We start from the raw sequence: 14,408 nt of genomic DNA on the forward strand, positions 1-14,408 counted from the left end.
AATCAGCTTCATGGGATGACCCAATTGGGTTCTAGTATTATGAGAGAGGGAGAAAAATGCCTGCCTATACACTTCCTCCAATATGCACAAAGCCCTATGAAGAGAGACTGAGAGAACTGGGCATGTTTAGCCTGGAGAAGAGAAGATTGAGGGGAGACATGATAACATTCTTCAAATACTTGAAAGGTTGTCACACAGAGGAGGGCCAGGATCTCTTTTCGATCATCCCAGAGTGCAGGACACGGAATAACGGACTCAAGTTACAGGAAGCCAGAATCCAGCTGGACATCAGGAAAAAACTTCCTCACTGTTAGAGCAGTACGACAATGGAACCAATGACCTAGGGAGGTTGTGGGCTCTCCCACACTAGAGGCCTTCAAGAGGCAGCTGGTCAACCATCTGTCAGGGATGCTTTAAGGTGAATTCCTGCATTGAGCAGGGGGTTGGACTCCATGGCCTTATAAGCCCCTTCCCATTTGACTATGATTCTATAACCATGATCCCCAAATCATAAAGCAGAGCTGGGAAATCTTTCTCCCATTGGGGGCTACATTCCACTAGCGGCTGGGATTCAATGCTGCAGCAGGGGGGTGGAGGGCAGGGCAAGAGTAAAAAATGGACAGGGCCATTTGAAGGCCTTCTTGCCCTCTTTCCAATATCTCCTTTTTCTCTGCGCTCTTCCTCCCCACCCAGCAGGCTGCCAGGGAAGGGGAAAATCTCTTTTGCCAGAGCTCTGAGTTGCTCACTTGCAGAAAAGAAGCTCTCTTCGCACCATCTTTTTTGCTTACGTTTCATTTATCTCCTGGGTAAGGGAAGGAACTGGCGTTCTGTTATTCCTCAACCCCACCTGTTAAGCCAAGTATGCAGGACGGTGGGCCAAATCCAGCCTCCTGGGGGTCTCCAGGACATGGCCCCAACTCTTTGCCCCCAACCAGTTTGGTGATTTAAAGGCTGAAATTCCTCTCCTAAGGCTTACTGACCAGCAGGAAGAGCTTTATGCTACAGTAGGCCCTGCCCCTTTTGGATCTGGCCCCGCCCACCACTGAAATATGGCCTGCAAGAGCTTCCCCAACTGGAATTCAGCCCCTGTGGCTGAAACTGGTCCTGCACCCCTGTATCAAGCTCAGCAGCTGGGCCTCCAAGGGTCACTGCTATCCTTGCAGGGTGGGAAAGCCAATTTTCAGCCCACCACCCTCTCTGGCTGGCCTCTGTTTGTGAGGGCGGTTGCAAGGTTATGCCCTCATAAGGGTAACATAGAGCATCCCACAAAAATGAAGAAGTAGGAAAGTACTGAATAGGACTTCTTCCTATTAAAACCATTTATTAATGAATCTAAGTTCCCCAATATCAATTACATATAGAAATACATTCATCTACTTGTAAAAACTAGTATTTTGGTTACTCGCAGTATTTTTGGTTGAAAGCAGCTGCCTAGTAGTTAAGGTCAAAGAGCACCAGCAGGGAATTTTAAATACATTCTCTTCCTAAAGTTCTTAGACCAGCTGATAGGCCAGCAGAAAAGACAACCAAGAGCTTTAAAAAAAAGAAAAGATGGTTCTTTTCAACTGATTTTCTTATAATGCACCGCAGCATTAATTGCATATGATTTGCTTCCCATTGTGAAAATACAGTTTGGTACAGATGTTGTTCTTGCCTTTCTATTTCTTGAGAAGGTAGTGGAGTTAAGTGCTGAAACTGTATAATGGGCATTTCCTTAAGACTGGTGCAAGACCAGGGTTTTTTTCCCCGTTTATTCCAGTCAACTGAGGCTGCATTCAGACAACACGATAGTCAACGGAGGGGTAATAATCAACTCGACAGTTGTTTAGGGGGTATTCCCCACACAACATGATAATCAACCATGGTGTGGATTAGGATCACCGTTGAGTTGACCATTAGTGGACACTGAGTTTACTTACTCCTCCCCTGCCCTCTCTCCCCCAACTAGTATCCCATCAGCCACTGCTGCAGAAAATCTATCCTGCCAGCTGGACTATGCAACGGCAGCCACCACTATGACCGCTCTTGCCTTGTGATTCTGTGGCCAACGAAATAACCAACAGTGCCCTCCACACAACATGATAAGCAATGGTGGTTCAACTCTGCACAGCGTTGGTTATTTCGACCAAATATCCAACCATTGGTTTAAAAAAACCCTCCACACAACACAAGAACCCATGGTGGGTTAAATAACCAACCATCATCTATTTAAACCACCATTGGGTATCATGTTGTCTGAACCCAATCTGGAAGAGTTATCTTTCTAGAGGCAAGTTCATATGGAACCCAACACAATCAAGGTCACAATTCACACCTAAGAGCATCACCAGTTGTTGGTATAGCCCTTGGCACTGAAGACACACTTTTGAAATGCAGCATTCCATAAGGCAGGTATGGGGAAGACGTGGGCCTCCAGATTTTGGACTGCAACTCCAATCATTCTCACACCATTTGCCAGCCTAACTAGGACTGGCAAGACTTGTAGTCCAACAATATCTGGAGGATGACATACTCCCAACCCTGCCCTAAGGGATTGGATCTCAATTTCAGGATCAAGACAGAATGGTTTTAGCACCTGAATGCTGCCCATCCTAACACAGGTTAGCTGAAAAGTGATCCCCAGCCAAATCTTCCATTTTAGATGTAGAGGCTGGCAACCACCTAAGAGGTAAATATATGGGCAGAAGCCCAAAGGGGCCATTCTGAACAGCACCTATCACTACTACAGGAGGGCATTTGGAGGTTTGATGAGAAGAGGTTTAGCTGCCTTCAGGATGTCCAGTTCAGGGTCCAGTGACCGACCGAGGCCTTCTAAAACCATAATGGCAAAGACAACTGAGGCAAAGTTGCTCTCCAGCTTCACCTGGAAGAAGCACAATAGACACAAAATAAGAAAGAGCTGATGACTGTTTCAATAAAAGGCCTGGTTCACATGTAACAACAACCCAGAGTATGGGTTGTTATTGAATCATGGGTTGTCGTTACATGTGAATGCAGCACTATGGTTTAACTATGGGTTGTTAACCACAACCCAAGAAGAGAACCCATGGTTTGTTGTTTGGTAGTGAATTCTGGGTTGTTTGTGGTTAACAACTCATAGTTAATTGTGGGTTGCCATTACATGCATTACCATAATGCAGGGTTTGCATGTAATGGCAACCCACGATTCAACTATAATCCATGATTCAACGATAAAGAGAACACACGTATTCAGGTCAAAAAGAACAAATATTCAAGGCTCTTCAGAGCAAGGAAAGGATTGTCTGAGATGACCTATGACTGAGCTTTCTAGCAATGCAATCAATTTTTTAAAATCAATTTTTAAGTAGATAATGCCTTTTAAGACTGTACAGTCTTGACAGTGGCTCAAAATGGTAGCAACAACCACATTCACAATCCCATGGAGAATGGAAGGAAACTTTGCAAGAGGGCTGAAAAGAAAAGAGACAGATTTTGTTCTTCAGCTAATCTACTTCCAGGAGTCACAGACAGTGGGGAAGGAACCATATAGACACAGAATGCAGAAGCTGCACTGAGTATAGAGCAGCATCCTGAGAACCTACACTTTTACTTATTAGAATAGGTTTCTAGTCCTCAAGGCTCTAAAGTATGCAGATAATCCCTGATGTCATCTCAGGAAGCATGGCTGGGTATGATTTCCTTGTTTGGACAAGGGCAACAAGAAATACAGAATATGCGATCCTATGCATTCTCAGTTAAGCATCCTTCAAGTAGCATGGCCTCATGCAAGTGTGAAAAAGAATGAACCCACACAGAGATGATCTCACCTGATGGGTCATCAGTAACTTGAAAACACTGGACAGCAGGCTTGCAACTTCAAGCTGGAATGCAAATGGTTAAAAATGGTATTCTTTTAATTCAGCAGGAGGCATCAACTTCAACAAAGGAGCAGTACTTAAACATGCACACAGAGTTCCTTTCTTTTCATGTGTCTGCTGGCTGGAATTAATGGGAGCTGCAGTCAAACACATCTGGAGAGCACCAAGTTAGGGAAGTCTGATCTACAGATCTTAAGAACCTAAGAAGTGCCACATGCTGGATCAGACCAAGGGTCCGTTTAGTCCAACGCTCTGTCCACACAGTGGCCAACCGGATGCTGATGGGAAATCCCCAAGGAGAACATGAGTGCAACAGTACAACTGGTGTACTTAGGCACACTGCCTCTGATACTGGAGGTGGCATATAGCCATTAGGATTAGTAGCCATTCCCCTGTCCTGTTACCTGTCTGGTTACACTGGACTTGGAAGTTAAGACATTCTATGCTTTGAACGATACACTCAGTAGCAAGAGCAGGTTTTGACTCAAAGCTACTGACCTTGCCCAATGCTACAGTGTTGCGCCTGGCCTTCGCCACCAGCTCTGCCATGTCGGCTTTGAATCGCTCCACATCCTTGCAACGATTCGCTCTGGAGTGATTAAGGATTAACTCTGCCACTCTCTCCCCCTGTGGAAGAAACCAGAAAGATGGCTACTCAGCTGAGCCAGACACAGGTCATGTTCCTCACTGAGCAAAAACTTGGAGAGATTCTGCTTTTGAAGGTCCCTTTTTTCCCTCTGGGTCCATTTACTTGTTTTTATCTACCTCACTCATCCAGATCCATCTCGCACGTCTAACATGGAGATCAAAGGACACAACAGACCAATAAGTAGAACCTTAAATGCTCTACTTAAAGTGAAGATGTAACACTCCCAATTCCTTAAGTGGTTATTTATTTTATTATTACATTTATATCCAGCTTTCTCCCCCCTCCACCCCCCCCACACTCTTGCAAGGAACTGAAGGGAGCTTCAGGCTCTTCTAATTCAGGTACTCGCTTTCCACATTTCTGGATAATGTGTGATGGACAGAGTAGTGCATTACCCCCACTGCAAAATGTGTATCCAAGCCCTGCATCTGGAATTACGAGAAGCATGGGGAAACACTGCACAGGTCAGTGGCATATTGTCTGCCAGTGCTTCCAGAGGGAGCAATGAAGCTTGCTGGGTGACCTTGTACCAGTTCCACTCTCTCAGACTAACCAACCTCACAGGGTTGTTGTGAGGATAAAATCAGAGTGGACAGAGAACCCTGAGCTCCTTGGAGATAAACACATAATCAGTTAATCAACTGGGAGAAAGCCAATGCATCCAGTGGAGGCAGGTGGCTCCGATGTCAGTGGGGCGATAAATTCACTCCAGCTTTTAGTCAGTGCCAGTTAGAACTCTAGAGGAGCTCTCCAAGGTGCCTCAGATAGCTCCTTTGGAGTTCTGATTGGCTCCAACTGAAACCCAGAGCGGATTCACTGCCCCACCAACATTGGAGCCACCAGCCTCCACTGAACAGCTCCATAACGTAGAACGCATGTAATGACATCACTGCAATGTTTTTCTAAGGTTTCTAAAATGCACAAGGCCCACCCTGGAATCAGGTCTCACCTGCCCCAATACCACAGCGGTGAAGACAGCCCGGAAGTTCTCAAGGTCAGCCCCCTGCAACTCCGCTACAATTCCTGCATCCAGAAGGACCAGACGGAGCGGGGAGCGAGAAGGCTGCACCTCCAAAATCAGTGTGTCCAACAGGTCCACAATGGCCGTACGGTCCTCCAGGCAGTCACTGGAGACCTCTGCTCCCTGGACCAGGATATTCCCAGGGTGCAGATCAGCATGGACGAAGTTGTCGACAAACACCTGAAGCATTGGAAATCGTGGCACAAAATAATAATTGCGAAATAAAACCAGCCTGGCCCACCAACATTAAGCAAATATAGGGTGCAATCCTATGAATGTTTAGACAGGAAAAAAGTCCTACAACTCTCAGCATTCCCCAATTTATTTCCTCCTCCATTTCTGTAACAAGCTGCTCTTAAAAGTAGGGAGCTATGGCCATTAGAAAGAAAGGCGGAAGGAAGGAAGGAAGATAGATGATAGATAGATGATAGATAGATGATTGATACCCTAATACTAAGCACACAGGCTTCTCACATCAAAGAACAAAGAACTGATGTGGCCATGGCTTAGTCGTACCACAGTTGCTCTGCATGTGAAAATCCTGGCTTGATCCCTCAAATCCCCATATAAAGCAGGGATGGGAAACATCCTCCCGACGTTGGGATTGCAATGCCCATCATCCTTCACCATTGACTATCTTGGCTAGGGCTGATGGGAACTGCAGCCCAACAACATCTGGAAGTGGCCACATGTTCCAGTTAGCAGGGCTGGGAAAGACGTACAGAGCTGCTACCAGTTAGAATAGATAACATTAAGCTACACAACTGGGACCTATAGCAGAATGTCGCAGTGTGAAGTGCTCCTGTTCACTGGGCCAACCAGCCAGCAATGCCCTTCTCCACTAGACTCCATTCCCACTCCAGTTTTCCATATTTCCCCCTCAACATTCAATTAATATTATTTGAACACTGAGCACACTCCTTCCTCACCTGGCTGTTTTGGAGGGTTCTTTCCCAGTCCCCATCAGGTTTTTTTCCTCCTTAATGCTTTTTGTATGTTTAAAACCTCTCTCACACACACCAAGACTGTTGCTGCCTCCCTCCTGTGCATGGGTGGTGCATTTTGGCTACCTAAGTGCCAGCAATTGGAGAATTCAGATTGCTATCATATATGACCATGATTCAACCCCTGGCCTCTCCAGTAGTAGGCAATGGGAAAGACTCCTGCCTGAGACCTTGGAGAGCTACCAGTCAGAGTAGTCAATACTGGGCCAGGTGGACAAATGATCTGATCCAGTACAGGACAGCCCTAGAGGGACCCTCAGACAAACAGAATAGAAGGCAGTCTCTTACGTCTTTACACATTGTTAAGCCATTGAATCCCTCCTATAAATTATCCTCATTAAAACGAAAATCAGAAATATATTCTATGCATGAGCCATAACCCAAAATAAAGTCAAGAATGCCCAAACTCCCCATAACCAATGGGCTTCAGGGTGCTTAGCTCAGTGCTGGTTTAGGGCTCTGGGCTGCAATCTTGCACAGAGTGAAGTTGCTTAAATCCCACCATGTGCATCCAGCATCCAGGATCACAGCCATGGTTAGTTCCCCTACCAATCTGTGCACAACAGATTTTTGGGTTCAGTTTTAGAGTTCACTGGTTGGCAAAAAATAAATAAATAACAACCCTTTGGACTTTTTTATCTTCCTGTTCCCAATAGTGTCACTTGTGGGTATGGTATCAAGACTGGGAAATGGAATGCACAAGTTATTCTTGAGCTCCATAGAAGTCTACTCCTTAGCGGGTTATAACTCAAGCACAGTAAGCATTTCCTTATCCAAAATTATTATTATTTATTTATATAGCACCATCAGTGCACATGGTGCTGTACAGAGTAAAACAATAAAATAGCAAAACCCTGCCGCATAGGCTTACATTCTAATAAAATCATAATAAAACAATAAGAAGGGGAAGAGAATGCACCAAACAGGCACAGGGTAGAGTAAAATTAACAGTATAAAAGTCAGATCAAAATCAAGTTTTAAAAGCTTTAGAAAAAAGAAAAGTTTTCTTCCACCATTAGCGTTCCATAGACTGGGAAGAGGAAGTGAGCCCTGTTCTGTTTCTGGACACAAATGTCCAGCCAGTTTTCTGTTTGTTATGACTTTGGCGACCAAAGCTAACCTTCCTCTCCCCACAGCATAATTCATTCCAATCATATAACTGGGATTTCGTGGTTAAAGACCTTGGAATGTTATTCACCAATTCCATGGCTTATAAGCAGGAACGAAACCAGGGATCGGGAGCTCATTCACCCTGAAGGCCAAATTCCATTGGAGCTGTATTCCAGTGGTGGGTGGAGCCAAAAATACAAAAACCGTAAAGCTTTTACTGTAGTAACTAAGCCTTGGAGATGTATTTCGACATTTTAGAACTGGTGGGAAGGGAACCCCAGGAAACCATCCAAAAATTGGTCGAAGCAGATCGGAATACCCACCCTTGATCCCATGCTGCAAAAAAAAAACCAGGCAAGCAGCTCTTCTTACCATCTTCAGAAGCATGTCCATCCCCATCTTGGCTATTTTCCTCCGCAGCTCCATCGTGGCCTCAGTGTGCAGATACTGGGAGATGGGCTTGCTCTCCTGAAACAGAGACAAAGCAGCTAGATCTGAACAGCCCCGCATAGCCTTCCAGGCAAACATTTCAAGGCCAGGCTGCATGCCCTTTAGAGGACACGTTGCAAGGGGGGAAGGAGATCTAATCCACTCTAAAGTATACCTGACAGATGGTTGCTCAGCTGCCTCTCGAATGCCTCTAGTGTGGGAGAGCCCACCACCTCCCTAGGTCATTGGTTCCATTGTCATACTGTTCTAACAGTCAGGAAATTTTTCCTGATGTCCAGCCGGAATCTGACTTCCTGTAACTTGAGCCCGTTATTCCATGTCCTGCACTCTGGGAGGATCGAGAAGAGATCCTGGCCCTCCACTGTGTGACAACCTATTGAGTTCTTGAAGAGTGCTATCATGTCTCCCCTCAATCTCCTCTTCTCCAGGCTAAACATGCCCAGTTCTTTCAGTCTCTCCTCATAGGGCTTTGTTTCCAGACCCCTGATCATCCTCGTTGCAATCCTCTGAACACGCTCCAGCTTGTCTGCATCCTCCTTGAAGTGTGGTGCCCAGAACTGGATGCAATACTCAAGATGAGGCCTAACCAGGGCCGAATAGAGAGGAACCAGTACCTCACGCGATTTGGAAGCTATACTTCTATCAACGTTCTCACCTCAAAGGTTTCCACTAGGATGTTTCTCGTCACAAAAGGACGAAGCGGGACAGGGAACGTCACATAGTCTACATCTCGGAAGTTATGGCGGAAGCGCTCCAGGTTCCTTGCTTCGTAGCGCAAGTCTATCTAAAGGGAGTGGGAAAAGAGAGGTTGAAGGAAGGGTGCATAATGCAAACGTCAGATGGCCTTGCGCCAACTGAGATAACCCGTGGAAGCTTTTAGTAACACATCAACCCTGGATGGTCTCAGCTGTTTCATTCAGAAGAGTGGCTCACCTTCCCATCGGGTGTTTCTTCATTCATTGAATGGGAACAAACCCACCCATTCAATGAATTAAGGCTGATAGTGGAGATTTATTCAACATACGTCACAACTGGATTTATAACAATATATGCCTGCTTTTGTTTTGAACATCTGGACATTATAACAACAAAGGGCTTCTTTAAATGAGCAATTTATAGCACGCTCATGACTGGCCACTCACGGAGGTTTGTGGGTCATTTTGACGTCGTTGTGAGCCTCAGGCATATCCCCTGCTCCTTCCCCCGGTTATTCCGGTTTAAAAAAATCTTGGATATCCCAATTCTTCTGAAATAACTCAACATTTCCTACTGCGTGCAGCCAAAGTAGCACTACAAAACACCCACTAGAGGGTACTGACCCATTCAAGTACATGAGCAGGGAAGTTTTCATTTACAAACCATGTGTTCACCCCTCTCCTATGTAATTCAGTTCATTACAATTGTGGAAGAGAAGCAGGAAGCAAAGCCCCAAAGCCCTAAAGGAAGATTATATAGAACACTTATTATTATTATTATTACTTTATTTTTATTTTTCCCTTTTTCTGAAATTGTATTAACCAAGTCTTTTGTAACAGCCTGTTAAGCCCCAGTTGTTCGGGGATTGTTCTTTTCTCTGCTATATTTAAAGTAAAAAAAAAAATTTTTTTTTTAAAAATCAGGCTTATCTCAGTGAAAGAATCAGGAATAATATCAGAGATAGGCAATTGGGAGACAAATCAGTGATCCAGTGAGTTTCAGTCATGAAGCGCATTGAGTGACCTTGGGCCAGTCAATACATTTCATCCTAACCTACCTAACAGGGCTGGTTGTGTCTTGAGCTTAATAAAGGCAATAAAACAAAGACGTAGAACAGAATTATGAATTTACCCATTTGTTCTCTTAACAGACCCCAAAGCAACATCAGGCCTGGAGTTGCTGTACTTAATTCCTTCCCATTGTGATCAATGGGGGTTTGGAACTGTAAGGAAAAAATTAAAAGTTTGGAAACACTATATTTTTTATTGCATTTATAACCTGCCTTTTTTTCCTCCAAGGAACCCAAGGTGGCATACATAATCCTCCTCCTCCCCCCCCCCATTTTATCCTCACAACAACAACCCTTTGAGGTAGGTTGGGCTGAGAATCTGTGACTGGCCCAAAGTCACCCAGTGGGTTTCCATGGCTGAGTGGGGACTAGAACCCAGATCTCCTGACTCCCAGTCCAACACTCTACCCACTACAGCCTACTGGCCCCTATACAAATGTGTTTTCCCTTTTATTATTTATTATTATTACTATTATTATTGGTAAGATTTATACAATCTGAAGAGAAACCAGATTATTTTTATTATTTTTATTATTTTTATTATTTTTATTATTTTTATTACTATGATTTTCATTATTGCTATTATTTTTATCGCTATTTTTATAATTCCACTGTGGCTGAAATTCTATAATGTTAAAGGCAGTCCAGTAAAACTGAGGCTTTGAAATCTGGTGCAGGGACCTGAAATGGCACTGGATCCAGAGAGCTGAAATCCATGCTCCAAACAAAACTACTTCCCACCTGCTGAATCATGAGTTTCTCAAACTCCTCCACAATCTCCATCAGGCTGAGCCACCTGATCCCTGGGAAAAGCTCAATGAATCGACTGCCAGCCTTCATTAGAAAGAGATCCATTTGGACCTGACGAACTAATCCAGGATGCAGCACCTGTAGAAGAGGCAAAGGTGGCCGGATCATCTATTATGCACACAGAATATACTCACTGTCCAAAAGCCACTCAACCATCATGATGGTACTATGAACATCAGCAGAAATCTCCTCACAGCAGGGAATCGCCACATGTTGTTGGACTGACCCATTGCCCATGTTGGCTGGGGCTGATGGGAGTTGGAATTCAAGGACCTCTGGAGGACCATTAGTTCCGTACCCCTCCTTTATAGGAATGTGATTGTGGCCATGCTGTTGTGAAACATTCATTCAATTCAATAGGACTGACTTAGAAGTCCTATTGAATTAGGAGAATCTGGTGGATCCCGCCCCGAGCTGTTATTAACTTTACAACTGTAAACATTGGTTCAATTAATCAATTAAAAATAATCAATGGCCTAAAGTGAAGCCCCTGATTAATTAAGCAAGTGTGTGTGTTATTTTAAATATAAGTCCTTATAAAAAATTCAGATGACAAGCATTATCTTTAAAAAGGCATACATAAATAGGAATGCCTCTTCTAAGATAATCCTATGACACAAAGCACAGCATCTAAAAACAAAGTTAATACATTTCTTGCTTGAGAAATATTGGTTTTAGCCATATGCAGATTTAACTATGGGATTAAACAAGATAACTGATTTAGGGTGCAACCTGATGCATGTTTAGACAAAAAGTCCTACAACTCCCCTAGTGGCTTTTCAAATAGTTATTTCTCCTCCCTATAGTGGATTTAATTAACAGCCGTTGTTTATTCCAGCAGCCTTTACTTGGAAGTTCAGTTCCACTGAATTGGGAAGGGGCCATAGCTCATCATGGCAGAGCACCTGCTTTGCATGCAGAAGGTCCCAGGTTCAATCCCCAGCATCTCCAGGTACGTCTGGAAAAACTCCTGCCAGAAACCCTGAAGAATTGCTACCAGTCAGTGACCTTGTTGAGACAACACACTAAGCCATGGTGGTTAAGCATTTTGAGCTAAACATTATAGCTTAGCGTGTCATGTGAACCATGGCTTAGCATGTCATATGAACCATTCCTAACCATAGTGGCTATATAACCACAGTTTAAACACGCTCACTAACCATTTGCTACAAAAGGGCTAGCGGCCTAACCATGGTTTAGCATGATGTCTGAACAGGCCCAGTGTTGATAATACTGGGCTGGATGGACTAATGGTCTGACTGAGTATAAGGCAGCTTCCAGCATTCCTACGAGGACATGCTCCCAGGTATATCATATTTGCATAGATCTGAAACCTTGACTTACCTTAATGGCTACTGGAACAAGGCGGTCCCTCTTGGGAGAAGGTAACAGTCTGCTTTGATATCCAGAACTGAAATTCTGATCATCACCTTCTCGAGAATCATTTTCATGACGCAGCCGATGGCCACCATACCCTTCCGAAACGCCTTCATGCTTCCTCTTCCAAAGCCACCTGAGGAGCCCCTTCAGCCCGGACACCTCCCAGGCTTCCAAGGCCGAATCCAACGCAGAGCTCTTTGAGAGTTCCTTCAGCACTGGCTCTCCAAGAGCGGGAAGGTCCACGTAAGCTTTATACACCTGGGCAACGCAGCCAGACCCAACAGGCTCCTGGCTTTCAAACCTGAAGGCCCTCTCCCACCCCACCCCAAATGCCTTCTCCAGCAAACGCTCTGTATACGCCCATGGGTGAGGAATCACCTTGATGTGAAGCTTGGAGAAGTTGTCACAGAACTCTTCGGAAAAGAGGTCCCGCCTCGTGCTGGCCCACTGGCCGAGTTTGATGTAAGTTGGCCCAGAGGATTCGGTCACCTTCAGCAGAAGACGGATCCAGAGTGACATGAAGCTCGGAGAGAAGTAGGTAACGGGGTAGAGCCAAAGCAAGGGGCCGAATTTCAGCAACAGGATGCAGGCTCGGATCACAGCAGAAAAGGCTAACCCAATGCGCCTTAGGAAAGCAGCTGAAGAAAGTCTCCCTTTGGGAAGGTGGACATTTGCAATTACTTGGGCATCGCTATTGGATACCCTTTCGCACCTGGCACCCTGAGACAATGCTCCAATCCCCCAGCCCACAAAAGGTATCTTTGCCACGGCTTTGCATCGGAACCAGCTCTGAACATCCTTAGAGGAGGATCTAACAGGAGGCCGACCCCATTTGCTCAGGAGACACAAAGACTTCCTTACAGTGAGAATGCTGACATTGGGTCGGAGAATCCGGGCAGTGCAATACCAAGTGCTCATCTTGGTGGAGAGACGAAGGCACCGAGGGGCTGGTGGGGAAAGACACTGTCAGAGCATTCAGCCTCGGGAAAACATGGGAGGCCGTAAACTCCAGAAGCAGAAGGAGACGCTTCAAAACGGGGCAGTGGTGGAGACAGCAAAAACGCCTTGCCTTGCATCACCTCAATTAAAGACGATAACCCCGCCTACTCTTTCAACATGTCAGTACAAAAACCTGTTTTTACCTAATATAACCCATCGGCTGGCGGCGGGGGCAGCATCCCTAGATCGCAGAATCCAGCAGTTCCAATTTCTGGAGATGCAACTCTCATCAGTACTCCTTTCAACCCAAGCGGGCATCCGGTGGTTCCAGTCCGGCTTCGCTAACGGTGACTTGCACTGCCACACCTGACCTTCGGTCATTACGAGAGAGCCTAGCTTCCATTCGCAAAGCATCGCCTTCCACGGGACCTATTCATTCACCTGCATCTTCGCGTGGGTGCCGTCGTTCAAAGGAGCGGGGAGGAACATTCAGCGGCGAATCATATCCGTGGATCTAAGTCGGCCAACCGATGAATTGGAGGCCCTGTCTTTAGAACGCCGCGTGTTTCGTTTCTCAATGAGCTCGATGTTCCATAGAACGCGGCGGGGGAGCGGGTAGAACCAGGACAACACGAATGTTCCAATTCCACAGACTTCCGCAAACGTAGGGGAGGGGGCGGAGACTCCGCCTCTTAAAGAGACAGTGTGGAAAAAAGCCCACGAGAGCTTGTGCCGTAATAAAAAGGAGCTATTCTTGCAAGGTGCGACCCAGATTCTTTGGTTTTTCGTGCTGCTGCAACGGCTCCCCCACCTCTCTAAGAACAGTTAGACGAGGTGATGAAAATGCAAGAGTCCTGACCTTTGCAATAGGTCGTCGTTTAAAATGTTTGCTGCATTCCCTTCGGTTTTATTTTGTGATTTTATTAGACTGTAAGCCTTCGTGGCAGGTATTTGTTGTTTTATTTTGTGCAGTGCTGTGTGTATTGATGGTGCTACAGAAATAAATAATAGCAATAATAATAGCAAAGGCGCAGAACGAGATGTGAGATTAACACATTAAGGGTGCAATCCTATGCATGTAGAAACAAAACAAAAGTCGTCATATGTATATGTATATGTATATATATGCCTCAACGTGTTTAGGATTGCGCCCTAAATATGTTGCTGACGACACGCAGCTCTATTTCTCCTTTTCATCTTCAGCAGGCTGTGGATGTGTTGAATCGGTGCCTGGCTGAGACAATGGACTGGATGAGGGCTAATAAACTGAGACTCAATCCAGACAAGACTGAGATGCTGTTAGTAGGTGATTCCGCTGACAGGATGGGGGGTGTTCTACCGGTTCTGGATGGGATTGTACTCACCCTGATGGAGCAGGTTCGTAGCTTGGGGGTTCTTTTAGACCCATCATTGTCACTTGAGGCTCAGGTGACCTCAGTGG

General features: G+C 45.4%; 1 protein-coding gene across 1 annotated transcript; it reads right to left on the reverse strand.

Moving 5' to 3' along the window:
- Positions 1 to 1,323: 1,323 nt before the first annotated feature.
- ADCK2 (aarF domain containing kinase 2) lies at positions 1,324 to 13,564 on the reverse strand. The gene is made up of 8 exons (XM_063134518.1): positions 11,993 to 13,564; positions 10,580 to 10,726; positions 8,729 to 8,857; positions 7,996 to 8,091; positions 5,438 to 5,689; positions 4,338 to 4,466; positions 3,789 to 3,842; positions 1,324 to 2,863 (listed from the first exon to the last, which is right to left on the reverse strand). Exons 1-8 carry the CDS (start codon positions 12,944 to 12,946, stop codon positions 2,723 to 2,725), a joined length of 1,902 nt encoding a protein of 633 aa, XP_062990588.1. The 5' UTR covers positions 12,947 to 13,564; the 3' UTR covers positions 1,324 to 2,722.
- Positions 13,565 to 14,408: the final 844 nt, after the last annotated feature.

The sequence above is a fragment of the Elgaria multicarinata genome, chromosome 9 (genome assembly GCF_023053635.1).
Source record: "Elgaria multicarinata webbii isolate HBS135686 ecotype San Diego chromosome 9, rElgMul1.1.pri, whole genome shotgun sequence".
Lineage (NCBI taxonomy): Eukaryota > Metazoa > Chordata > Lepidosauria > Squamata > Anguidae > Elgaria > Elgaria multicarinata.